Source organism: Mustela nigripes, chromosome 1 (assembly GCF_022355385.1).
Source record: "Mustela nigripes isolate SB6536 chromosome 1, MUSNIG.SB6536, whole genome shotgun sequence".
Taxonomy (NCBI): Eukaryota; Metazoa; Chordata; class Mammalia; order Carnivora; family Mustelidae; genus Mustela; species Mustela nigripes.
Window position 1 is genome coordinate 234,028,899 of NC_081557.1, and position 27,824 is coordinate 234,056,722.

At 49.7% G+C, this 27,824-nt stretch overlaps 1 protein-coding gene across 6 annotated transcripts in view; it reads left to right on the plus strand.

The window, feature by feature from the left end:
• TBC1D1 (TBC1 domain family member 1) overlaps positions 1-15,392 on the plus strand; it is a 228,621-nt gene extending 213,229 nt beyond the window's left edge. For 5 of the 6 annotated variants that reach the window (XM_059382307.1, XM_059382297.1, XM_059382317.1 and 2 more), the window contains 3 exons: positions 4,217-4,386; positions 11,020-11,193; positions 14,876-15,392. In XM_059382307.1, coding sequence (XP_059238290.1) covers positions 4,217-4,386; positions 11,020-11,193; positions 14,876-15,079 — 548 coding nt within the window. In that variant the 3' untranslated portion in view covers positions 15,080-15,392. Of the gene's footprint in view, positions 1-4,216; positions 4,387-11,019; positions 11,194-14,875 lie in introns of those variants that run through there. The other variant, XM_059382343.1, reaches the window with a different exon arrangement.
• Positions 15,393-27,824: the final 12,432 nt, after the last annotated feature.

Sequence of the window (27,824 nt, forward strand, 5' to 3'; positions counted from 1 at the left end):
GAAAGGAAGGGTTTGGCAGAAAACACAGAAGCCACCTGTAATATAGGGAAGGATTCAGAGAGGCTTTAGGACTAAAATAGACTTAGCAAAACAAGATGGTTTAAAGGGCCAGGAAAAAAGGGCTCCCCGGGGGAACACGCTCCAATGGCCGGGAAGTGAGATTGGGCACGATCCGTTTGTGCTGCGGGCCTGCTGCAGATCAGCTGTCATCCTGCATGTCCCTCCCACCTGGTCCTGGAGGGAAGGGGGTGCTCTCACACCCAGAGCACCCCAGCCTCCCAGGAGAGAGTTAGGAGAGCGCTTGCCCTAGACAGCAGCAAAGGTGTCTGGAAAAGAGGGTGCAGGGTAAGTTTGCTTTACTGCCCCCCTTTCCCCCCCAGGAATACAGCACCTTTATGTCACGGGCACCTTTAGGTCATGGGCGTTTCCGACAGAGTTCCGATAGGTTAACACAATAACAGAACAATAGGGCTGCTGAAGCGTCTTCAAAGGAAAGTGGTTATTTGCATTGTTCTCAGCAAATAATTTGCAAAAGTGGCTGAGTCAGCTGAATTTCAGGTTCCCTTTACTTCCTGCCTGATAAAACCCTTGGCCTGTTTCTGGGTGGCTTACAGCAGGAGTGAAGGGAAGTTGGCTGCAGTGCTGGGGGGCACGGCCTCTGGGGGCCATGGGGGCGGCTCGGGCAGTCCACTGTCTCGTGCAGGGATCTTCAGGTGCCGGCAATGAGCTCACTTTTCCACGGAGGCTCTTTTAATTTCCAGAACATAAAGGTATAAGGATTAGAAGATGGACAAAAATGAAAATAATTGAGTTGGGGCACTGAATTTATAGGTAGCATTTTTCTCTACAATCCTTTAAAAGTTATTTAAGTTTTTAAATTTCCATAGGGAGAAAAAGGTATCCATAGTTTAAGGGTTACAGATAGTGCCTCCAAGGTGAGTCAGATCAATTGAGTAGTCCCAGCCTCCAAGCAAAACTTTGGCAGACAGGAGGGTGGGTGGTGGGGGGTCCTTCCTTTAACCCTTCTGGCACGGTCCATTATCGAGCACCCAAATGAAGTCCTTATTTGAGGCCTTCCCAGGCTGACAAGCTCCTGGGGCTGGGCTCCCACAGCAGAGCTCCTGCGGCCTGCTGGCCGGCCTGCCCTCAGGAGGGTGGGCATCTGGAGTGGGCCTCCAGGAGCACTGGGCGAGCATCTTGGGCTGGCAACAGGCCCCTGGGAGTCTGCGGGTGGGAGTCAGGTCCTCTCACCTGGGAAGGCTCTTCTCTGTCTAAGGCTAAGTAGCCTTGGCAAGGTCAGGCTCACGGGTCTCACTGACATCATCCCTTTACCTGGGCACTGACCTCCTCGGATCAAAGGGAACAGAAAGCCTTGGGTGACCCTTTCTGTGCTCTGGGTAAATCAGGATGCTGATGTCTGGACAGAGGAGAGCCCTTGGTGATCCAGCCCTAAGTGGTGCCATACCAAGCCCAAGCTCTTGCCTTCTCCTGCTCTTCAGACTCCCAGACATGGTGTGCGGCTTCCACACACCCTTGGGCATTCACACCTTCTTTTCCTCCTCCTCCCTGACTCCTGACCTCGCAAGCTTCTGTGGGTTCTTTAAGATTGGGTTTGGCAGCCACCTTTCCTTAGAATGTTTTCATCCCTCTTGCTCTCCTGACAACAGGGCCTAACTCTCCCAAACCAACAGATTTTGGGGTCTCTGCAGTTTTTTCTTTGAGCTTTTTGTTCATGGCTCAATCTCCAGTGCCCAGTACAAAGCCTGGCATGTAGTAGATGTTCAGTGAATGCCTACTGACTTAAATGAGAGGAACTTCTCAGCAGATAGAAGAGCGCTTTTAAGGCCCTGGGAATAGCATCAGGAAAGAGCATTTGTATTGTTAAATGCAGACACACCCAATGAGACAAATACATCCAGGGCTATATTTTCAAAGAGTGGTTAAAAAAAACAACAACAACAAAACACCTCTCTCAGCTTTTTTGTTTTCTTCATACAGCCCAGTCAGAGTTTAGAATGCTAGGGAGCACTCCACTAAAAACCTTGTTCTAAAAACCACTTGTTCTAAAAACCAAGATCCTGGGGCACCCGGGTGGGTTAGTTGGGGAAGCGACTGCCTTCGACTCAGGTCATGATCCCAGAGTCCTAGGATCGAGTCCCGCATCAGGCTCCCAGCTCCATGAGGAGTCTGCTTCTCCCTCTGACCTTCCTTCTCATGCTCTCTCACTCTGTCTCTCTCTCAAATAAATAAAATCTTTAAAAATATATATATATAAATATAAAATGAAAACCAAGCATCCGAGGATGCTTGCAGTGAAGCGTTTGACTCTTGATTTCAACTCGGGTCATGATCTCAGGGTTGTGAGATCGAGCCCAGGTTTGGCTCCATGCTTGGTGTGGAGCCTGCTTGAGTAAGATTCTCTCTCCCTCTGCCCCCCACCCAACTCCCTCTCTAAAACAACAACAACAAAACCATGAGTAAAATTTGGAGGTCCCAGTTGTCTGCCTTAAGAGACTGTGGCTATGGGTTGCATGTTTGTGCTCATAAAACTTACCCGATAATTACTTCTCTTACTTGGCTTAGATGAGGCACTATTCCCAGTGGATCTATTGAAAGGAAGCCTTGCTGTCTAAACCACAGAAGCTTCAAGTTTGTTTTATTTGGGGAAATATTTCTTTTTAAAAACACATCTCAGGTATGGTGCTGAGACCTTCTCTATTTTCTGTAGTGATGACTTATGTGGTTAAACTGGTGTATTTCATGAAGCAGACGTTTCACAAAAATATTCTTACAGTGGACTGTCTGATATCCATAGTACTTCCCCCCGAGGCCTCAGATTTCAAAGATACGACCAGTTCTCTAGTTGATCTTCCCAGCCTCTGCAGCCACACCCAAGGAGGAGGCCGCTGTCCTCCACGCTTCGCGGGGCCGGCCGCGCCATGAGCACTTGTGATGTTTGGGGAAACAGTGTGGCCCTGAGCTCTGTGAGAGAGACCAGTGACACGCACCCTGGCACAGGGACTGCTGGTGTGGCCGAGGCCTTGGGGAAGGTCACAGGGCATCCCAGGGCTGACCTAGCCGGCCAGGGGTGCTCAGGACCTGCCCTGTGCGCTCTTGCACAAATCACTCCGATGCGGACACCTTCCCCTTCCCTGTGGGCAGCAGCTTCCAGCCTTTCCTGTTTCTTTGTGGAACCACCTAGAGAAGCCCACTGCCGGGGGTTTCTTCCTCTCACCTGCTTTTGTTTTCCAGGACCTGATGACCCGGAGGACCACTTCTCTCTTGCCTTACCCTGCAGCCCCACCCCCCCACGTTGACAGTTGCCTCTAGTTAGATCCATGCCCTCATTTTTAAAAGTATGTCTTCCTCTTGTATTTTTAATTCCATTTGTTAGGTTACTTGCCTGGATTTAGTCATCAAGCAATTAGTTGCTAGGGCTGTGCTCTGGCCCCGGGATGATCTCTTTTTCAAGTGGCTTCAGCTCTGTGAGGAAGGGGGCGCTGGGGCGAGGCCGGCTGCTCACCCCGTGGCCTGGGCCACTGGCCCTCCCTCTTACCACGTCACAGTCCGTGTAGGGGTTGCTAACATTGGCCAACTGTTCTAAGAAAAAACTATGGCAAGAACTAGAAAATAACTGACAGGGTTCTTTGAATTTTTCTGAAGGAAGATGGTTTTCACTCCATTGTTATGCTAAAATCCAGCATACGGGCAAGTATTTAATAATGTACTTTTGCAACTCTGCAGATGGTTTATGGATTTTAGCAGTCTTTTAATTCCTTATTTCAAAAAGAGATGCTTTTTTTTTTTTTACTTAATTTCTGATGCTGTGTATCTAAACATCTTCCACTTTTACTCTCAAAAATGTGTTGTGTAACTCCTTTAAAACCCTAGAGCATCTCTAGAAAAACAGTGTAATAAAAAGTTTTCTCTTTTGAAGCTTTTTTGAATTTAACATATTTTAGAACAATAACAAAAAAGATTTATCTGAACCTGTGACAAAAATCTTAGCAGTACATTTATCTGTATTTCTTTTATTATTTGCAATATTGTTTTGACAACCTTATCTGAAATATCAGGCACTTAAAAAGGAAATAAAGTCCACAATTTGGGTTCACATTTCCCACCATCCTGCTCTGATGTGTGAACAAGAAAACGCAATGTTACTTCATCAGAAACTGGTCTGGTTTAACTTTTCTGCATTTCTGTGTTTTCCCAGATATGATCTTTCTTCAGGGATCAGAGGTCATATTTAAAGTGGCTTTAAGTCTGTTGGGAAGCCATAAGCCCTTGATTCTGCAACATGAAAACCTAGAAACCATAGTTGACTTTATAAAAAACACCCTTCCCAACCTGGGCTTGGTGCAAATGGAAAAGACCATCAGTCAGGTACGCTTCAGTCCAACCTTCCAAAGGCGTATGCCATCCTGGATTTGGAGAGCTTAACTTTCTTTCTCTCGAGACCTGTCTCCTACCACTTGGTCCTGTGGGCAGCACCCTGTGTGTTGCCGGGCAGGTAGGAAGCATATGGCCAAGTACGTGGTCAGTGACTGAGCGCGTGTCCAAGTGCGCGTGCGTTGGGAATATGATGGGGGCTCTGCCACGTGCAGACAAGGGGGCAGCGGTCAGGGCTGAGAACCAGCCCAGGCTATCGGCAGCTGCTTATAGTCAAGGGGCTTCACTCCTGGTTCTTCTTCTGAAACACACGTGCACAATCAGGCCGGCCCTACAGTGGGAGAGCTTTGATTTTTTTTTTTTTTCAGCTGCGTGGGAGTATTTGGGATTTTCTAAAAATAACCCTTTGATAGAAAAATCATGATAGTATATATTCTAGGAGTTTGTTCCATGATATGTGTGTGTGTGTTTTCAGTTCCACATTTGTGGCTTGAGCACCTCTGGTTTCTGTAGCCAGTAGGACCATTCCTCTCAAACGTTAGGGGCGAGGGTGGGTTAAGCCAGAATTACAACTAGGTCAGCTGTTCAGTGGTCTGGTTTAGGGGTGATTTTGACTCTGTGTAAAGAAGAACCTTCTAGTATGTTTGCTGGCTCCGAAGGACTGGGCTATTTAGTAGGGGTGGATCACTACTGCAAGCATCCAGGGGCTGGATGGCTCAGGATGCTCTGGCAGGGATTTCTGCGTCAGGGCCAGCAATCAGGCCTCACCTGCTCCCAGTGCAACGAAAACAGAGCATAGAGCAGTCAAATAAAAACAAGTTGTGAAACAAAGCTGTTTTTTTTTTTTTTTTTTTTAAAGATTTTATTTATTTATTTGAGAGAGAGACAGTGAGAGAGAACATGAGCGAGGAGAAGGTCAGAGAGAGAAGCAGACTCCCCGCAGAGCTGGGAGCCCGATGCGGGACTCGATCCCAGGACTCCGGGATCATGACCTGAGCCGAAGGCAGTCGTCCAACCAACTGAGCCACCCAGGCGTCCCAACAAAGCTGTTTTTTAAGCACGTTCTTACTCGGAGGACTTCTTATGGTCCAAGAGGAATCTGGTGACTCCTGTGGACTGCACCCAGAAGCGGTGTTTCTAATTTTATTTGCCGCCTCTCCTGTGGTGTGGCGCATAGAGAAAGAAGCAGGTGTGGCCTGGGGTGGGGAGCTGCTGTGAGCCCCGGGAGACTCTGGATCTCTGCTCGTCTCCTACACCTGTGCTGCCAAAGGGCACTACTTTCCCACTCTGCACTTTGGTTTTTCATGAATCGATGTGTCTCTCCGTATTTAGCTTCCCTGGCATGTTTCTCTCAATGTGAATAGCTTTGGCTTATTCAGGCCCTACTTCCTGCCAGGTTCTGTGTGAATCTACATATGCACACGATCTCATTTTGTCATGACCATGGTCCTGACAGGATAAGTGGTTTTAACCCATGAGGCCCGTAGGGCACAAAGAGGCAGGCTCACTGGCCCTTGGTTTCCCTGCTGTTGAGGGGGTGGTGACCTCGCAGCTTTGCAGCACCACGGTGCGCCGCGGGATCATTTAATTACAGAGGCTTTTCTGTATTTTACCTGTATGTTAACTGAACTCTGTCCTTTTGATTCTTAAATGTTTGGCATTTGTGTGCACTGATTGCCTTTACAGCTCTCATGGTGTAAACCTATGTGCTCCGGCCGCTGGGGCAGACAGAGCACCGTGGTTACCTCAAGGCTGTGCCCAGGGAGGGCCCCCCCGTGGCTCTCAGGCAGGCAGGCAGGCTCAGCAAACATTCAGTTTACCTCCTAGATACTGAGCCCCAGAAAAGAATCCTGTTTTCTCCTCCCTTTTCTGTAAAGAATACTTACTCAAAGTATCAGGGTCTATTTAATTGTTGGAGGACTAGAAATGGACACAACATGGAGAGAGTAGAATTTTGTGTGTGTGTGTGCACCTGATTTGTTTCAGGCAGCCGTCTTGAACTTGGGGTCCTTTATTCCATGGACCCCTTAATAGCCCGGGATGTGTGTTATAATCCCCGTTTTTATAGGCAGGAAGCTGGGCATGGAGAGGGTAACATGCTCAACACTCTGTTTGCAGTGGCAGAGCCAAGAATGGGATGGGTCTCTGACAGCAGAGACCATCTTGTGCAGAAGAGGAGCATGGAACCCAGTAATTCCAAGTGTGGTAAGAGCCAGAGTGGTGCTCGTGCAAGGGCGTGTGGGAGCCAGGCTGGTGGGGTGAGCGCTGCTGACTGGGAGTTGGGAGAGATGAGTTCAAGTGGGCCCAAGGAATGAGCTAAGAGCAGGGGTCAGCACCCATTTTCTGCAGTGGGCCAGATAGTAAGTCGTTCAGGCTTTGGGGGCCGGAAGGTCTCTTGTAGTCACTCCACTCTGTCTTTGCAGCACAAAGATAATATACACATGAATGGAGTGACTGTTGTTGCAATAAAACTTTATTTGTAATAACATGCAGTGGGACAGATTCAGTCCATAGGTGGTGCTTTGCTGATTCCTGATCACAGGCATGGGAGTGAGAATTGAGGGAAATCCAAGATGCCTCTGCATTGAACTTGGAAGGGAAGGGTGGTTGTGGATTGGGAGCAGCAGTGTGGGGAATGCAGAATCTACATTTCGGGGCCCAGGTTTACATCCTGCCAAGAGTCTTGATGGGAAGCCCAGCTCTCCGCCCTCTTGCCCTGCCATGCGTTCCGTGCTCGCTGCCCCCTCCCCACCTAGAGGGTGCCCTAGTTTCAAGTCCCACTCAGAGATGAGGCCTGAGGGACAGTGCGACTCCTTGGTAGCCTGAGAGGGCCCCCAGGCTCAGCTCTTGGAGGTCCACAGGGTGCAAGTGACAGACGCATTCATTGCACCCGTCAGAGCAGCTGTCATGTATGTGAGTGGGTGGCGGCCTGATGGCCCTCTGGGGTAGTTCTGGCTCATTTCGTTCGATGCTCTTTCTGCAGATAGCTGCAGCTCCAGCAGTGGGACACAGCATGCAGCCGGGATGGGAGGGAGGGGGCGAAGCGGCTCTGCGGCTTCTCGGGATGGGCAGGCTGGGAGCAGCCACAGCAGGGCGGGTCCAGAGTTGACGGAGCCCAGGGCAGAAGGAGAAGGGTCTCTGAAGTCTGTGGCAGGTCCTCTGTTTAACTGTCAGTTGAATATGAGCCATAAAAATCCTCTGACCCAACAAGAGGGAAACCTTGGGAAGACACAGAAACAGAGAAGGTCAGGTTGTCTGTTTGCCTCGGGGAGTGCTGTCTGCCTCTGCCGGTTCATTTCAGTGTTAAGGAAAAAAATCCAAGTTGAAGGGGGACTTTGGGAGACAGAGCAAAGAGTTCTTGGGGCTGTGTTCACAGTGTGGCCCCAGGCCTGCACCTGTCATTGTACTCTGTAGGAACTTGCCAGAAATGCAGAATCTGGGGCCTCGCCCCAGACCTGCTGAGTCAGAATCTGCATTTTAACAAGATCCCCAGGGGATTCACACACACTGGAACATTTGAAAAGCTCTGCTGTGGGCAGCTTCACTGAACACACTAGACAATTCCCTGTTCTAGTTGAGCTTGTAGAATAGAAACCAGAATCTTAACAAGGTTCCTTTGTTCCGGAGCCGCTCCTCAGAATCACAGCGTTGAGACGGCCTCGTCTGCGCCGGGAGGAGCCCTCGCAGCTCGGGCAGTTTGCTCAGCTGACAACGAGGACTTTCTTCAAAGGCCAGTCAGTGCCATACCAAAAGTGGTGGGTATAGTGAGGAGGAATATTTTACCCCTGATATTGTTTAGAATTGCCCGCATGTGGTGATAATAAAGAACAGACCAGTTTTTAGTTGGGTTTCTTATTTTTAAATTCACTACAGGCACTGTAGCCACTCGTGGCCGATCCCTGGGCCCCTGCTCCTTTCTCCAGCCCTGGCAATGCCGCCGCCGAGACAGACAGACCTGGGGGCAGGGCCTGGAGGCTGGGAAGGTGGAAAGTTTGTGGCCAGTTCTGCAGGCGTCAGGGTTAACGGCTTCATTATACAGAGTGTGCACAGACTGCAAAGAGGAACCCACTGTGTCTCCAGGAGCAAACGAGCCAAGAACATAAACAGACGATTCACTAAAGAGGAGATCCATCTAGTAAACAAATATCTGGGAAAACATTTACCTTCATGCATAATTTAAATAACATACAGTGCTCTACCTGCTAGACTAACAAAATGAAACATACTAAGGTCGGTACCAGGCGCCAGGGGTAGACTGTGCCTGGCACATCGGTGTGTTGTTGTTGATGGCATTGTGCATTGATTATTCCCATTTGGGAGGCAACTTGGCGATGTGTATCACAAGCCAGTAAAATATTCATGGCCTTTGACTCAGTAATCCCCTTTCTTGGAATGTATCCTTAGGAAATAATCCAAAATATGGGAAAAGCCATATGTGCAAGGATGTTTAGCGTTGTCATTTATAACTACAGAAACTTTATAAGTAACTAGATACCCAGCACTGGACAAATGGATTAACGGGGTTATGACATGTCGAGTAGGTAGAACAAAGAAGCCACTTGTAATTACGGTCATGAAGAATATAGAGCAACTCAAAAAAGCCTCATTTGAGGACCTGGGCTCTGCCTTCCCAACCAGCCAGAGTGCCATGCTTTGGGATCGATTCTAGAGCATACCTGCAAAACGCAGGGCTCGAAGTATTTTAGCCGCCAGGAGATAATGATGCAATTAAGCGGGATGACCCAGGATGGTTCCTGGAAATTAATGGGTCCCTGAAAGAGTGTACAGCTCTGGGCACAGCTGAGAGCCATTAACCTTAGCATAGCATCAATCTGTATGAGGGGCCACAGGTTTTGTTCCCAGGTTTTCCACATTAGTAGCTCATTTAAAACTAAATCTCAGTAGAAAGAGAGAAGGAACTGTACATTTATTCTGCAGCCTAATTATACACCAGTGCCACGGCAGTCTCGGTTTGAATGTTTGCGGTTTTTGCCCCGTTTGAGCTGTTCAGAGGTTCCGTGATGTGGCATCCTTTGTAATTTTGCTGAAGCGCAAGGTTGAACGTGAGGGTTTCATGACAGTCGCATGGAAGCAGCTTCCTTAGCTAAAGGATCACCTGCTCCCCCCTGCCAGGCATGTGCTGGGAACTCCCACGAGTTGCCTCACGGAATTCCCACAGTGATGCTGGAGATGGGTGCTCTCACCTCCGTGTCTGGGGCCAGGAGCCGAGGCCAGGAGAAGTCATGTAACTTGCTCAAGGTCATTCAGGGCATCACCAGGGGAGCCCTGATTTGAGGGCTGAGTCCGTGTTCTTGGCTGAACTGCAGCAAGAGTAAGGCCTGCTGACCTCGCGGTCACTCGGAGGGACAACAGAGGATTGCCTATCAACACGGCAAGCTTGCACACACACCCACACCGCGAATACAATACATAGTAGTTCAGGGCATAGAATGACTTTTGTGCCTAATTGGTCTTGTGCATTGAATTCCGTTGAAAAGCAGGAAGCTGAAAAATTAATCTCCAAGCAGAGAAGATTGTTAGGAATGGTGAGAAAGTAAACATGGTTTTTGAGTATTGATTTCAGGGAAGATAGGGTTCATCCGTGTTTGAGTGCTAACAGGGCGCCGTCGGGGAATGCGAGCTTTCCATTGATTCGCCCTACACTGGAATTTCTTTCTTAAAGAAGGCAGTGAAGAGTTCCTTTGTGCTCTTGTAAGGCCTAACCTCATCTTCCAAGTGTGTGATCTGGGACGCTGGCCTTGTTTCCACTGAGCCAGCATGACCGGACGCCCAGACCCACACGCAGAGCCTCCCTGGGACTTGACTCGGGCGCTCGGAGCCTCAGCCCGCAGGGCGATCCCACAGAAGCAGCTGCAGGAGAGAGGCCGCGGCCGCTCCTGACCCCTGTGCAGCTCCCACCCCGCTCCCTCAGAGAAAGTCCAAACATGAACGACTCACTTGGGCACCTCGGGGCTGTTTTTCACACGGGTGGTTTCTCGATCACTGTTACTATTATGGGCAGGAAGGCATTGTTTCATGTTCACTCATCTGTGTGGGCGACATTTGGGTTTTGGCTCATTTCTGCATATCTTATGTGCAAAGGAGGGTTTTTTAGTAAACAGTTCCATTACTTAGCTGTTCTTGTAACTCTAAAAACCCTGTGAACTATAATTAAACTTTGACTCGGTGACTGGGCAAATAGGGCTATGATTCTTCTGTTTTGTTTTGTTTTGTTTTGTTTTTTTCCTCCCTCTTTGACCAAAGCTGATGTGTCTAACACAATAGAATTTTCAGAGAAAAAGGAAATCTGTGCTGAAATAGGAGCTAAAAATAAATTTTTGTAAAAAGCCTTTTAAAAAAAAAAAAAAAGTAAGGTTTGGGCCTTTGGAAAATGAGTTATCCGAGACCCATACCTATTGGTACCTTGGGTTTATGTCTCAGTGCTGCTTTTGTTTTTTCTTCCCAAGTAGAATTGTTACCTTTTCAATGCAGGGAGTTTTCCTTGTTTCTCACGGACAGTCCCAGGCCCGGAGTAGGTGTGTGGGGGATGTTTGCTGACAGGGCCGCACACGCGCATGTGGGATTCGTCTCATTCTCGGGGCCTGACGGCTTGTCTGTACGTAACAGGTGTCTGAGATGGATATCGCCAAACAGTTACAAGCCTACGAAGTCGAGTACCACGTGCTTCAAGAAGAACTTATCGATTCCTCTCCTCTCAGTGACAACCAAAGAATGGACAAATTAGAGAAGACCAACAGCAGCTTGCGCAAACAGAACCTTGACCTCCTGGAGCAACTGCAGGTAGAGCATATTTAGAAAGCCTCTTCCTGAGCCCTGAGCGTGGGGTAGATCATTAGCGCACCAAAGCACCGGCGGGCTGGGTTTTCCCATGACCGCGGGACCTCTCCCCCCGCCCCCCGGTCTGTTTATAGTTGGGATCAAAGGTAGCCCAGGAGAATTGGTCCTTTTTATTAGGGAGCAGACAGATTATCCTTTGCTGAGGTCAGACAGTCCTGGAGCTTTCTGAGAGGCTGTCTCTGCACTTAACCCTTTTAGGAGGGAGGCCCGGCGGTGAACTGGGGTCCAGGATGCCGAGGGTTCGCTGAATGCCAGCAATTGTGCTTTGAGAAATAACCAGAAAATCAAAGGCTTGGGCTTCTGTGAGCGAAACCAGCTAGGTCCATGGAGGGACATTAAGGGAGGGGAGTAACGCAGAGATCTACCTAACAAAACAAACCAGAGCATGTGGTCATGACTTGAGAGTCCTTACTGCAAATACAAAAGTTTACTTCATGAGGGACACAGTTCTCCCCTCTAGAAGCTTCCATCTTAACATGGATGAATGTGGGTGAGGACATGTGGTAGAAAGGCAAACAGACCATGTATACAGAAGGGTGAGATGGGGTAAGCCTGGGGATGTAGTCCAGAAACCCAGCTCCCACCAGATCCAGTGTTGTCTCCACACTGTCATGCTGGGCAGACCTCTGACCTGCCCTGTCCCGATTGCTGCATCTGTGTGACACACAGTCCCTGACGGCTTAGCACAGCTCCTTTACCGATCACATCGATTAACATAATGGTACGGTCTACTTTCTTAATGCCATGAATGGGTGGTAATGCTATTGATGTCAAGGAATTGTTTGGAGGGATTTAAAAAAAAACTTTATTTGCTGCAAAGACAAATACATATTTGTCCCCAAAGCATGTATTTTATGGTGTTCCTGGGCTGACCTTAGAATAAGCCTTCCATCCCCACCTAAGCCTCTTAGTTTTCTCCATAGAAAGTTACCGCTTTGCAGACACAGGCTTGGCAGTGAGATGAGAAAGGCCAGCATTGAGAGCTTAATAAATCAACCCTAGACCGAAATGCATTCCTCCCAGCAGGGACTTATCCCAGGAGACCTAGTGGCTATTTACTGTAGAGGAACAAAGAAAAGCGCTTTCCCTGCCCAGTCCTAACCACCAAGCACATTCTGAAATTTAGCTTCTTTTTTTCCCCTACAACTGAGATGTCCTAACTGGAAAGATGTTTGTGTACAGTGTCTCCAGGATGTCTTGGCTGTCCTCGAAGGGGAGGCTCACGGGGATAAAGAGCCTTATCTGGCCTGTAATGGTCTGCATGGGAGGTGGTAATTTTAAGTGGCTTCCAAACAAACTAGGTCTCTGAAATAGAACGTTAATAGGAACGTTTCTGACAAAGCTCGGACTAGCATTTGAAGCATTTGGCTCCTGAAGGTAGGCAGGACGGAAATAGAAGATTCCATTTATTGGGCTAATGCCTGCGTGAATTTTTTTTCCTCATGGTAAAGGGTGCATGTAATTTCATGTTGCTTCTCTGACACTATACCCTTTTCATGATGAGAAAAGCTGTGCAATGCTGCTCAGATCTCGAAATCCCTCAAGAAGGACTCCGGGTGGTAATTCGTCATGACGGACATCCTTCTGGCAGCGGTGTTTCACCCAGCGGCTGTGCTCTGTGGAGGGATCATTCAAGGCTGCTGCTGTGCCAGCCTACCAGTATTGGGGACCCTCGCCTTGCCAGGTGCCAGGGCCACTGAGACTCAGACACTGCTGCTGTCCAAGACCTGGGACCGGGAGGACGCTGTGTCAGTTTGTAGGAGCTTGAAGATGGTTTTCCCAGTTCCCTCCGCGAGTCACGTGGGCTTACTGTCTTGCAGCCACACTTATCTATGTTCTGTAAGACTCACACCTCCTTTTCTTTTTTTTAAAACAGTTTTCAGAGTCCAAAGATAGTGTTAACTATAATAGTTTTTGACCATAGATCTTTGTTTTTTTCCAAAGTATCAAAATTGACCTGTTTTCTATCTTTGTTCTGTTCCTATTAGTTGCCAGAGAGACCAAGATCCCATTTGTTTTCCTGTTAAACACTTAATGTTATCTAGCAGCTTGAGAGCAAAGGGTTCTCCCTGTTTTGTCCAGCAGCGCAAGATGATAGAAGACAATTGCATACACCCACCAAGTCGTGCCACATAATAACGGACATGCTTTTTTTATACTAAGCGTCTGTGAGTCATCAAGTGCCAGTGATCTAGGTGCTGCGGGAGGCCAAACCCGTGTACAGGAGATGTGCTTTTCTCCATGAAAGCGCTTCCGTCTCGTGGAGGAGAGTGACAGCCGTGCAGAACCGCTCACCTCGAAGCCGGGTGGCACGCGGGGATCCCATGGGCCTCGAGAACGGGCGGTCCTTCGTGGGGGCGGTGGGCCTGCCCCAGACCCCGGCCATGGGAAGGAGTGTGAGGTTCACAGAGCACCCCTTGCGAGTGTGCACTTGGTGTGGCCGCCCCTGCCTGGCAGGCACGCCGACCTGGACGCGCAGTCCTTTCCTCCTCCTATTTTGGGCGCTCCAGCGGCACAGCCGGAGCTAGACTTTGAGTCATGAGGCACCTGTCTGGCACAAGTGTTGTCTTGTTCAAAAACCTGTTTCCCTTGTTTCGAAAATGAGAGAGAGAAAAAAAAAATACAAGTACCGTTTTCCCCACCCCAAATTAGCGGGAACGTGTGCGGCAGGGCCGGGTGGATGAGGTGGAGCAGCGGCTCCCCGACTCAGGGAGCTGAGCGCCGCAGGAGTCACTGTGCACCGGCGACCCGGCCGGGAAGGCCTTGGGGACGGCTGCCTCTAAAGGTCGGACTGGCTGTGGCTTTCTCAGGAAACCCCGCAGCCTCCCTGGAGCCAACTGGTTGCCTGAGAAGCCGGCCCTGGTAGCTGAGAACTAGGAGGGGCAGTTGCTAGAGAGTAGCCCCTGGAAGTTCTCCATTGAGTGCAGCCGTCGCGTGCTCAGTGCCAAGGATGTGGGCTGGGCGGGAGTGGGGACACCGCTTATCTCAGGGGCAGTGGTGGAGACCCGTCAGCAAGACTGATGCTGGGACGCCTGGACCCCGGATGCAGTGAGCCCCGCTGACCTTGAGGAGAATAGAAAGGATCCAGGAGGAGAGGGCTGGTGCCGCTGGGGCCGCCCGCCCCATGGGAACCACTGGGCTCTCAGTCTGCAGTCAGTCTGTGCACACTAGTGTGTGTGGTTGCACCGATGGGCCAGGCTCTGCCGCAGTGGTCCTCAAAGCTCCAGATCTCAGGGGCAGGGCCCAGCGGCAGTCCCTTTGTCCCTGAAGCTCCGCCCCTTGTTCCTGAGGCAGTCTTGGCCTGGATCAGCGCTGTCTTCCCTGTTGTCGGGGACGGGGTCCCTTTGCACTGTGAAGGCGCCAGCTCTCTCCGAGAGGCCACAGCAGGGAAGATGCTGGAGACTCTCAGACTGGCCCAGCCTTCCTGCGAAGGAACCTGGGATATGTAGTCTTCCTGTGTGTCCAGAAGACCAGGCCACAGATAAACAAATAGGCTTGTCTCTGCCAAAACAGGGCTCCAAAGTGTCTCCGAGGTGGCCAGTGGAGTGTAGAGTGGATCCCCGCCAGCCCCCACCCCCTCCACATTCTCGCTGGCCAGTTCACACTCGCTTCTTTGATTCTCCAGGTGGCAAATGGGAGGATCCAGAGCCTGGAAGCCACAGTTGAGAAGCTTCTGAGCAGTGAAAGCAAGCTGAAGCAGGCCACCCTCGCCTTGGAGCTGGAGCGGTCAGCCCTGCTGCAGACGGTGGAGGAGCTCCGGAGGCAGGGGATGGCAGAACCACACAGGCCAGAGCCGGACTTCATGGGGCCCAGGCCTGCAGGTGACTGACGGCACAGGACACGGCCCCTCGCCAGAGCACGGCTGCAGGGGAGCCTCTGCGGCCTGTCCTCATGCTGTCCAGGCCTTAACTGAGAGGGACAGAAGATGCCGGAGGGAGAGAACGAGGCATGACGCGTGCTTCTCAGGGAGGACACTGGCTTGCCAGCATGCAGACTTTCTGAACTAGAACTTGCGAGTCATGGGGATGGAGGTCCCAATGTTTTTGTTGTTGTTTAAGTTGTAATCCGTCCCTTCTTCAGTCCCGATTACTGTACCCAGTAGGTTTAGGTGGCACGGATGTGAATAAATGCGCCTTCGAGTTTCCTTGTTGCCTCCTTTCTCAGCAGCACTGTGCTTGCGAAGAACAGCGGGTCCTGGGCCGGGGCTGGGGCTGGGGCTTGAGGGTAGTCCTCCGGCCTGGAAGTGGGGCCGGCACTCATCCGTGTGGGTTTGTGGGACCACACCCTCTGGTCCGCAGCAGGCAGGCGATGCAGCCGGCCCCTGTCTGTGTGTCCTGGCTGCGGAAGCCCCAGAGAACCATCTGGACGTCTTGAATTTAGCACTCTCCTGGGTATTCACTGAAGTCTGTCTTTTAAAAAAACAAAAACAGTTTTCATTTCTTTTACTTAGTCCTTAAGTATCAAAGTCATTGTAGATCAATGTTTTCTGGGTAAATCACCAGTTCTTAGGCTCACACCAAGTGTTGCTAGGGAGCGACCTGCATCGTGGACTCCAATGCGTGTATTTCTTTGTGGGTTGTTGTCGCCCGGTCAGGGCCGGGTATTTACTTTTGCTCTTGTGTGAGGCAGGCACTGTGAGTCCCTTTAAGGGCACACCCTTGGAAACGCATTCCCCAAAGAAGTAGCCTGGTGTGTCAGGATTGTCATGGATGCCAGAGAGATGGCTTTGGAAAAAAGCCATCAGCCTGAAACTGGAATCAGACAGTGGCAGCTGAGCACAGTTGTTGAGAGCGGGGCGGCATGTTCTGACTACGACTCACAACATGGTGACTCTTTCCCTTGGGGGATGAGAACCCTGTGCCTTCAACAAGCAGGATGCCACTCACAGCCAGTGCAGCTTCCTCGGGTCCCTGCGTGAGGCCTCCGCACAAGCGCTCTCAAAACCAGGGGTTGAGGGCCCTTTCCGACAGCAGGATCACTCTGGCCTTTGCCATCATAGTCCCCTCTCGTCCACAGGGCCTTCTTGGGACTCTCAGCAGTGCGCGTCTTTCAGCCCGAGGTGAAAGGAGGGATTTTCATACTCAGAGTCATCCCAGATCTCCCCAGACATTTCTGAGGGTGACACGCGCACTCCCCAGTGCCTAAAAGTTGGCCAACATTCAGGACTCCCCGCGTGGGGGATAGTGGTTCTCCTCATAAATCAAGATGCCCAGCCCAAGAGCTTCTATCCCGAGTTGTTCCACCAGAAGAATTTAGAGGAGTTAATATTTGAGGGCTTCTTTCCCCCTATTTCACTCTTTGAGTCCTTAATAATGTTGAATCTTGGACATCTTCTTACCATGACTCAACAACATGGACCCTGCATTAAATAAGGAACGAAACAGCGATAAATCTCTGCCCACACTTTTGTGGTGTCTGTTTTACTTGTTGAATTTGGTTCTTTGCTTTTCAGGCCAGAGAAGGGAAGCCGTGAAGGCGTCCGAGGTGTTGGCACCTTGTGTTCCCAGTATGGTTACCCAAGTGCTAGTTACGCTATGGCACCTCGGTGGGAGCAGGAGTGGTAGCCCCCATGAGACCAGCCCCATCAGTCGCCGGAGCCCGTGGGTGCTGGGAGGTTGCACAAGCCCTCAGATACAGGTCAGACAGAGGCTCAGCCCGTGTGGGACTCAGGGAAAGAAACCTCCATAAAGCCAATTCACGTTACTGTGTGAGGATTTGCAGAGGCAAATTCTTCAACAGAGCGAATATCATGTTCTATTTTTCTCTAACACCCAACTGTATGCGCGCGTGTGTGCACATCAAGGTTGTCTTTCTTTTGCTACCATTCATGTTTTCTTCGACTTAGGACGCTAGGAGCCCACCGGAAGCACACTATTACATACACGTGTATTTATTTGTAAATGCGTGACACACGTGTGTTCTCTGTGCTGGCACTCAGTGCTGTGGACGAACACCCAGCCCCAGGCCCCTCTTAGGGCTGTGAATGGAAGGAGCAAGAGAAAATGAGGGTGCAGAGGGAGCTACTTGAGTTAGGAGGAGTCACCAGTAGGTCCATCCGAGAGGCAAAGCACATGCAGGGCCAGAGAGGGCCAGGGCAAGGTGGCACACAGAGAGCTCTGTGGGACGCTGTTGCAGCCACATGGTGATTGTCTCTCAGCATCTACAGCCAGGTGTCCAGTGAGGGGCCTGGGGTCAACACTTGGAAGGTCAACACTTGAGTAGAAGAAGTGGAGCAGAGAAGTCACTTTTAACTATCATGACCTTCAGAGAAAATGGCTCTTGTTTCCTTTTGTTTTCCATGTCTCAACACAAGCATGTCTTTGAGCCATGTCTGACTTAGAGCCACCAGGGAAAGGGACTCTGGGGCAAGCTGGCATAGAACAAACTACCATGATTAATTTTGGAAACTGCCTGATACGAATGAAAGCAGGCGCGAATGGGGGCGTTATTAGAACAACCTCCACCCACGTGTCTGTGGTCAGTGACCTGTCACATTCAGATTCATCCATTGGTTTTGACTTTGAAAGTCACGATGGTGAAATATCACGGAGACAAGAGTCTGCTGGGATCCTGGACTGCCGGACCCTTCGTCTGTTCCCCTCTGTCAAGTGTTACCAAATGTTTTGCTGGTTAAGATCCAGAAACTCTATGTGGTAAAAATAATTTACAGGCCGCATTGTCTTTACATTGATACTACTTTAAGGGTTTGTAATGGCTCCAAGTAATCTTGGACTGGGAAAGCCAGAGGGAAACTTGTGCTTCCTACTAGAAAACCATTTCTGGCCTCATTTGATAGAGGAAAGCACTGAGTGAGATGATGAGATGTTCAAGATCCCCTAATGATCAGCTGTAGGATCAATTAGATCCCCAGTCTCCCATCTGCTGAAGAGTCCACACTGCCCACCTTTGGAAATCATTTCTGGCAACCTCAAGCAAGATTCGGAGTAACAATGATCCGTATTAGTAAGGAGCCCCGATCAGATGCTCTCCTAAGATGCAGGGTCTTCAGGAACCTTGAGTTAAAGACGGGGGGGGGGCATGAGACCAGCCCCATCAGTCACCGGGGCCCGTGGGTGCTGGGAGGTTGCACAAGCCCACAGAGGAATCCTACTTCACCAGGGTCTAAATTAGGTACGGTGTTGGCTCCCAAAAGACGTTTCCTTTTTACCTTGAGACTTTGAAAACCCTTGCATTGTAATGTATTTAAAACAACCAAATTTGCCTTTGGTTTTATAGAAGTGAAATTTTCCATTTATGTCAAGTTTCTTGCTGCCATCTTTGGAAAAGATCAGAACAATTAGGGAAATGGAAGAGCTCTGGAGCAACCCCAACAGTTGTTCTTTGGACAATTTGAAACTGGTAACAAAAGATGAGGAAGAATATTCTTGGTATCCAGGCTTCATAGCACCTGCCTTTGTATCTCTGAACTGAATAACCAACGATTTTGGTTGTAAACTCTTATTAGCAAAGTTTGAATTTATGCCACTGTATGCATATTAAAATATCTTGAACATGAGTAAGTTTTATCCAAAAAACAAAATCAGAGTACCTGGGTGGCTCAGTGGGTTAAGCCTCTGCCTTTGGCTCAGGTCATGATCCCAGGGTCCTGGGATTGAGCTCTGCATCAGGCTCTCTGCTCAGCAGGGAGCCTGCTTCCTCCGCCCTCTCTCTCTGCCTGCCTCTCTGCCTACTTGTGATCTCTGTCAAATAATAAATATAATCTTAAAAAAAATCTAAATCAGTTGAAACAAAATAGTTTTAAAACATTGATTATAATGTTGATATCCAGTGTTTTGTTTTGTTTTGTTTTAAGGTTTTATTTATTTGAGAGAGCGCACTGGAGTGCGCACATGAGATGGGAGGAACGGTGACTTCCCTCCCCGCCTGAGTGTGAGGCCTGGACATGTAGTGGGATCCTAGGACCTTGGGATCATGACCTGAACTGAAGGTCAGGTGTTTAACCCACCAAGCCACGCAGGCGCCCCTCTAGTGTTTCTAAGGAGAACAACGAACCCCTGATCATTTTAAAATACATTTTTAAGACTGTGACACAGTAATTCATATGTCAGTTCCCAAGTCCAGCCTAGTTAGATTGTTGGTTTCAATGCTAGAAAAAGATGGTTTCTGCATTCTAAATGAAGGAAGGGCACTGCTGGTCATTAATTCACTTTTATTCACCAATTATGCACAGGTGTTTGTTGAAATCCAGCTAGTAGATTTCCACCCTCATGGCTAAGGCAAACGAGTTAAAACATGTTACAGTTTTTTTTTTTTAATATTTTATTTATTTGACAGAGAGAAACCACAAGTAGGCAGAGAGGCAGGCAGAGAGAGAGGAGGAAGCAGGCTCCCTGCGGAGCAGAGAGCCCGATGCGGGGCTCAATCCCAGGACCCTGGGATCACGACCTGAGCCAAAAGCAGAGGCCCTAACCCACCCAGGCGCTCCACATGTTACAGTTTTGTGTGTGTGTGTTTGTGTGTGTGTGTGTGTGTGTGTGTGTGTGTGTATGTGTGTTTAAACCAAGGACTTTAAAACACTGAAACTCTTCATTTGGAAAGTTTTGAGCAAGTTATAAAAGCATCTCCAAGACTGTTTGAGCAACGTTTACATGAGTTTTGGCCAAGAGATGACCTAAGTACAGCAACACTTCCAAACATCCTTTTCCGAAAAGCTCTTTCCACAGAACTTTCCTGCAATCTCGTCTTGGGCTCCCCCTGCCCCCCCCCCCCCCCCCCCCCCCCCCACCGCCTTCCCTTCTGGGGGTCAGAGGACCTGCAGGAGAGCAGAGAGAGCTGGATGGCTCGCACGTTAAAAAGAGCACCTATGATTCACAGCACTTCATTGCTGCAGTGCCTTAGCTTTGAACGGGGGAGACAGCCTGGACTGTCCGACAGGGTTGGGGACCAGAGTTCTCTTGTTTCTCCCGGATTCAGCTGCGTTTCCTCAGCCTCCCGTCTGTGTCCTGCCGCTGCTTTTGCCTTATTCCACATGCACATCCACGTCAACCAGCTTGCCGGTTCTTCTTCCTGCTCTTCTTGGCATTTCTTTCTAACATTCTTTGTTTCCCATTTCTTCCAACTGTAGGAAAAGCTGACTGGTTACTGTTAGACTCTGGCTGGGGCTGTCAGCCCCCTGCAGGGTGACCTCCCAGGTCCCATCGTGAGGAATCCGCGGATGGAAACGCAGCACATTAGGGAAGGAGAGGCAAGCTTGCTTGAGCTGGGCGGGGAGGGGTCCATCTGAGGACATCAGATTTCTGCCCTCCTCGGGCCTTCCGGTACTTTCTACTGAGCACAGCATGATCCATTCTCCTTCCCTTGACGTACGTGGCCATCACTTTCCTCCTAGATTTCATATGCTCAGATCATCTAAACGGCTGGGTTATTAGAAAGGACTTGAGCTTTTTCACTCAAGAGCCTTCTCTTCCTCCCGTCTGTTTCTGCGATCATTCTAAGATCACTATCCCCTGCTGTCTTCCCATCAAGAAGAACTGGACGCACCCACCTCCCAGCCCGGTTTCTGTAGCCTCTCATACCCGGCTTGCTTGCCTGCCCTGCTTTCACTCTTGCCAGCGAATAGTTGCTGTGCTCCCTTCCCTGAACCAGTCCCTGATGGCAGTCCTGGGACTACATGGTAAGTGTCTGTCATCAGGGAGCTTTTGTTCAGCTGGGAACATAGTAATTGAAACAAACAAATCAATCAGGGGGTGTGGGGGCTCCCCGCATAGAGCGGTCAGAGAAGGCTCAGCTGAGGACCTGGGATTCAAGGCGAGAGCCCAAGGATAAGGAAAGGAATCGGCTAAGAAGGAGTTGGGTGAGAGTGTCTGGTAGCTTGATGTTGGAAGAGTACTTTCCAAATGCTGCACAGTTCAGTGCTAACGTTGAATCTTGCACAAGAGACCTTTTTAAAATCCCAGTGCAGGGGCGGCTGGGTGGCTCAGTCGGCTAAGTGTCTGACATCAGCCAGGTCATGAACCAGCTGGGATCGAGCTCCGCTGAGCGGGAAGTCTGCTTGCCCCTCTGCCTGTGCCCCTCCCCCTGCTCATGTTCTCTTTCAAATAAATAAAATCTTAAAATTAAAAAAAAAAAGTCCCAATGCACTTTTTAAAAATTTAATTTAATTTAAAAGTTTTATTTTTATTTGGCCCAGAGAGAGAGAGAGAGCACAAGCAGGGAGAGCAGCAAGCAGAGGCAGAGGGAGAAGCAGGCTCCTTGCTGAGCTGGGAGTTGGACACAAGGCTCGATCCCAAGACTTTGGGATCATGACCTGAGTTAAAGGCAGACACTTAGCTGACTGAGCCACCCAGGCGCCCCTCCAGTGCATTTTTAACACTATGTCTTTTTCAGATGGCAAGGAAATACCAATATTTTTCAAGAGAAAACTCCCATTACTGTATAGTCCCGTAAATATAAACGATAAAACATCTGTCTCATCCAGTGACTGTTTCAATGGACCCGAGGGAATCTGCTGCTCCCGACTTCACATGAAGCCACAGGGAGGAATGAGTGGTGAAATGACACGGTGATAGGCACAGGACAGGGAGAGATCCGGTTGTGTCGGTCTGTCCCTGGCGCCCTCACAGCCTGTGCGCACGGCCCCATCAGTTCCATGCCGGACGATCAGCAAGGGGAAACCAGCAGGGAGGAGATGTTCCTTAGGTTTGGGGAGACTTCATGGCCTGAGAACCCAATGGAGAAGATGAGTCAAGAGACTGTGAAACTCTCCACAGATAAATCCCGACCACTCACATCCCATTCCGGGGTACTGAGGAAATGTGAGCAAAGAATCACCCAGTTCCTGTGAATATTCTCTTGGAATGGGTCGAGGACGGTGGAAGAGGTCCTGCAAACGGGAATGCAGAAATCTTGGAAGAATTATAAAACTAGCCAAAATTCCTAATTTTTTTTTTTTTAAATGAGGGAGGAAGTGGATGGTGTAAATGATGGTTTGTTGAGCCCTGTGAGGCTCCTGTCTGCATAGATCAGGAGAATATTCTTGAAGACATCCCTGGAACCTTCTTCAAGAGTCTTCTTTAAGAAGCCCCAGGGCTTCTCCGGTACTTCTCTTGAGCGATGTTTGTGTTTAATTATGTCAGCGGTGCAACTGAATGTTGCACTGACATTTCCAGAACACTCAAAGCCAAATCGGTGACCCTTCAGTTAGAAAATGTGCAAGCATTTTGTTCTGACCCGTGACTCACTTTGACCCAGGCTGGTCTTACTTTACTACAGTGATTTCATGCTTTCTCGCATTTTTAGTATCTTTAAAAGTCGCTGTAAAGCATTCGAGGAACAAGATGGAGCCTGGCAAATAGAAACAAGCAAAATCCGGGACGCCTGGGTGGCTCAGTTGGTTAAGCAGCTGCCTTCGGCTCAGGTCATGATCCCGGTGTCCTGGGATCAAGTCCCACATCGGGCTCCTTGCTCGGCAGGGAGCCTGCTTCTCCCTCTGACTCTGCCTGCCACTCTGTCTGCCTGTGCTCGCTCTCGCTCTCACTCTCTCTGACAAATAAGTAAATAAAATCTTAAAAAAAAAAAAAAGAAAGAAAGAAAAGAAAAAGAAAAGAAAAAAGAAACAAGCAAAATCCGGCGGTGAAAATCAGACGCTAGAGTCAGCCGGATCCAACCTTGGCTCCCTGGCCTTCAAAGGGAATCATCACAGCCATTTCATAGGGTTATTTGAATGTTTAAAAAGAGCACTGAGCACCGTCCCCGAGACAAAGTTAAGCAGTAAGTTAGCTATCATTGCACTATGATCATATAAACGAAGTGTATCCAATTCTGTGGGCTTGGCATTGGCCCCAGGCAAAATTCCTCAACAGATTGTAATCACAGTTCAAAGGTGATCTTTTAAAAACTAGTATGATTCCCTAAGACCGTATCCTAGTTGGCCAGTATCATGTTAAGGTTTTGAAAGTGGGATGACCAAAAAGAAGATGGAAAGCTGTAGGAATACATACCTTGATCTCAGCAAAGCTTGTAACCACATAGATCAATAACTAAGAGCTTATTTGACTTATTCAAGCTTAAATAAGTTAAATCTACATGGACAGAGGACAATTCAATGGGGCTGATTCTACAGATGAAACCAGGAAGACTCTAGATGGTAGTTCCCCGGCCAGGTTACACTTTGGAACCACCAAGAGATATCTTTGTTTTACTTATTTATTTGAGAGAGAGACAGAGAGAGAGCATGAGCAGGGGGCGGTGTGGGGGGGCGGGTGCAGAAGAAGAAGCAGACTCCCTGCTGAGCAAGGACCCTGAGGCCCAGCTGTATCCCAGGACAGATCCTAACCTGATCCACAGGCAGACGCTTAACTGACTGAGCCACTCAGGCGCCCTTGTTTAACTACCTGTGGGTAGTCTGGGCTGATCAACCCCAGCTCTCTGGGCTGGGACCGGGGTCGTATATTTTGTTTAGTTTTGGTTTTTTTTTCAGCTCCCCTCTGACTCTAACATTTGACCAAAACTGAGAACCCCTGCTGTAATTATATGGCTTGAAGGGAGCCTACAAGCTAGGGGTTTAACCATCGGACTGGACTTTGTCCATAGCCAACCCCACCGGCATTCGTGTCGGTGACCTACAGAAGGACCTGGGGTGCACACCGCTTGGGTGCCCAGATGCCACAAAGCAAATGCAATGAATGACGTGACGGACCCGTGACCTGATTTGAGCAAAATGCTCTGTTAAATGTCGTGTTCTCAATCCATGTGGTGGGCAGTGGGTCCCCGAGTGTAATCCCCAGACTCATAGCATCAGCGTCATCTGGGAACTTGTTGAAACTGTAAATTCGCTGGCTCTAGCCCAGTCTACTAATTCAGAAACTGTAGAGGGCGGAGCTGGCAAGCTTTTTAAAAAGTCTTCTGGGGAATTCTGGCGGCTCTAAGGCTTGAAAACCACTTGTATTGTGTGTGTGTGTGTGTGTTGTGGGATGGGGGGGAGCGGGAATCCCAATGGCCAAATACTGAGTGGGAGACGCGTGTGTTAGCAACAACACCGTGAAGAGAATCTTTTTCTTAGTGACCTGTTATCTTAATCTCCTGATTAGTGATCTTTTAATTCTTGCTCTCCTGTTGCTATGAAGACCTTTCATACTTTGCCGGCTGGGCCATGGACTTCCCTCTTTGGATGTCATTCAGGGTGTAAATCTGTTCACTGAAAATCCGAATAATTCCAGAAACTGTTAAATAGTGAGAAATGTTGAGTGTAGGATATGGTGATACAGTCCCTAAAAGAACGGCCGTCACCGGATGCCCGGATGCCCCCATCGATGAGCCCCGTAGATGCGTGTGAACTCTTCTGACAAGGGAAGGCCAAGTCAGGCTTTGGTCTGTTGGAGCTGTGAAGGGATGGCCGTTGTGGTTGGGTAGCGAGGGTGGAAGGGTGGGCTTGGTGAACTTCCAGGGTTTTCAGTCGGTCACTAGGTGTGCCGTGTGCCCAAGGAGCTTTCAGATAAATAGTAAAGAAAAGTTAAGAATAAATGGTCACCAGGATTTAAATTTTACCCCCCCCCCTCGTTCCATTCCATTTTCTGAAAACGGACAGGTGAGGTGGAGAAGAAAAATCTGCCTCAACGCATTGGAGGGAACAGAAGAAGGCAAAGGAAGGAGGGACCCTGCAAGGCAGACAGCTGGCCCTGCCGTTCCAGGGACCATTGATGGACATGCCCGGGCCATGTCGGAATGGGATGTAGAGGGTGAGCATACGCCTTGGGCACTCCCCACTCCTGCAGCTTCTGGAGAACTTTCGGGAAGCTCACATGCAAGGGGAGGTACAGGCCAGAAAAACCCAGACTGCCTGGGGGGCCTTTTCTGGACAGTGAATTGCTTGGAGCCAGTCAAAGTTGCCTGTGACAACTGTCCTATCTCAAGGCGCATTTCTCAGCTGAACGTGGGAGGAACAGTCTCATTCCAATGAAATGCCCAGAACAGATTTTTCGGTGGCTGTGGCCAGACTTTGCCACTTTTCACTGTGTCTTGCCCTTGGAGGGCTCCAGGAAACAGTGTCCCAAAGTGTTCTGGGGCACACCATTTTGAATGTGGCTCCTCTTGGAGGTGAAACACACGTTAGCACGCGTTAAGGATTCTAAGTCTTATAGTAGATGTAATATTGTGATTTATAATAAGAGACACACATATTTGTTCTTTATTCCGGTTCCTGGCACAGAGCTCCTAAAAGCGCTGGAAGTTCCCGTGATGGGAGCAATAAAGGTGTCATTTGTGAGGTGAATGAGGTGACTTTTGGAAAGTGCCTAGAGCTGGAGGCTGGTCTCTAGTGGCACCAACCACATGATTAGAGGGCTGGAACTTTAGGTCCTACTCCCTGACCTCCTAGGAGGGAAGGGGTCTCCTCTCCACGTTGAATCAGTCATCAATGGCCAATGATTTCATCAATCATGCCAATGAAAGGAAGCCTCTATAAAAACTCATAATGGACAGGGTTCAGAGAGCTCCTGGGTTGGTGAACACGTGGAGATTCTGGAAGAATCCATACCCAGAGGGAGCATGGGAGCTCCACACCCTCTCCTCTCCCTTCCCCATTTCTCTCACCCTACTGATGCTGGGTTATGTATCGCTTTTTTTTTTTTTTTTTTTTAAGATTTCATGTATTTATTTGACAGAGAGATCACAGGTAGGCAGAGAGGCAGGCAGAGAGAGAGATGGGGAAACAAGCTCCCCACCGAGTAGAGAGCTGATGTGGGGCTCGATCCCGCAACTCTGGGATCATGACCTGAGCTGAAGGCAGAGGCTTTAACCCACTGAACCACCCAGATGCCCCTGTATAGCCTTTTATAATAAACCAGTAGGAAGCAGACTTAACACTGGTTTCCTGGATTCTGTGAGCAAATTAACCGACTCCAAGAAAGGGGTCAGGAGGACTTGGATCTGTGGCCAGTGGGTCAGAATCACAGTGACAGCCTGGACTTGAGGACAGCGCCTGATGGGATGGAGGAGGTGGGGGTGGTCTTATAGGACCGAGTCCATCGCTGTGGGATCTGACACCGTCTCTGGGTAGACAGTGAACAAACAGTTGAGTTGCGGCACCCTGGCCACTGTCTGGGAGTTGCTTGGTGCTGTGCAAAATCCCCCCACATTGGAGTTGGTCTCCTAACTATAGTAAAGAGACTTAGTGTCCACTTTTCCAATGTGTGATCTTCCTACATATTCCCACATGACTGTGTTATGTTACACACACATGGTAAAAACACACTGCAGAAACGTACAAAGTAAAAGCCAAGTTCTCCAAAGGCCCCTCTTCCCACTTGCTACAACCCAAAGGTTCCTCTTACTAGTTTATCAGCTCTTCTTCCCAAAGCTGACCTGCATCTCACAGGAAACACCTATATGTGTGCTCATGGAAGCCTTTGAGGTTGTAAAAAACTGGGGGACTGGTGGGATGTGCCCCTATCTTCCAGTGGGTAGACGGCAGAGATGCCGTTCCAAATACCGCCCACCCCCGCAAGAGTTCTGGACCCAGAGCCAACTCGGCTGATGGCTGAGAAATGCTGCTCTCAGATAGTGGTTTTGAAACCGACTGCTCCCCTGGAGGTTTATTAGAGCACAGAGTGCTGGGGGGGGGGCACCCCCAATGTTTCTAATTCAGTAGGTCTGGAGCGGGCCCCACAATTTGCATTTCTACAAGTTTCCAGGTGATGCCAAGGTCCCGGATCCAGGACCGCACCCCCTGAACCTCTGCCTGGGACCTTCCTTGGGGTGGGGGTGGGGCACTTCCCCATGTCCTCCTGGGCCAGGTGGGCTCCCTAGTGCCTGCTCTTGGTGCTGCCAGAAGGCAGGGACAAGAGCCAACCCTGCCCATCCTGTGAACACTGAACCAAGAAGCAGCAGAAGTAGCAGAAATGGTTTCCACTCAGAGCCGGTTGGCAAGAACCCCACGGAGGAGCCACACCCAGCGGGGTTTCTAGCGCCGTGTGCGTGAACCCGAAAAGACAGCAAGGGATTGTATTCCTAAGAAGGAGAGAGGATCCGTGCCCCAGCCCTGCTCGGTCTCCTCTCCCTCATCACCTCTCCCCCTCCCTTAGGCACACCCAGCTCCCTTGCCACGCCCTTGCCAGCTGGCCTGGGGCATTTGCCTGTGCTATCCCCTCCGCTTTGGAAACTCCTGGCCCAGACAGTCGCTTGGCTGGTGCTCACTTCATTCTGGTCTCAGCTCCAATGTTCCTCCTCAGAGGGGCGGCCCCCCCATCACCCCAGCAGGGAGCCCGCCACTCCATCCACCCCTGTGGTCTTTCTCCCCTTCCTCTGCTTCCCCTGTCCCTGTCCCTCGGGGCTGTCAACGGCGTGTGCTGCATTATCTGTCTCCTTCTCTATTTGAACCTGACCCAGGAAAGCACGGTCTGTGAGGGCAAGGCCCGCCTTCTTCACTGCACCATTCTGGAACAGCTCCTTGCGAGGGGAGACTCTCAAATCTTTGCTGCACGGGCGCAATCTTCCTCGTCTGATAGGCAAGGCCAGATCCCTCTTTGATAGATTTATGTTTCGGTTTTAAAGTCACGAGCCTGTGCAACCCTCGTTAATCTGCCATAATTTTCTTTGGGCTTCTTGTCCTCCATGTT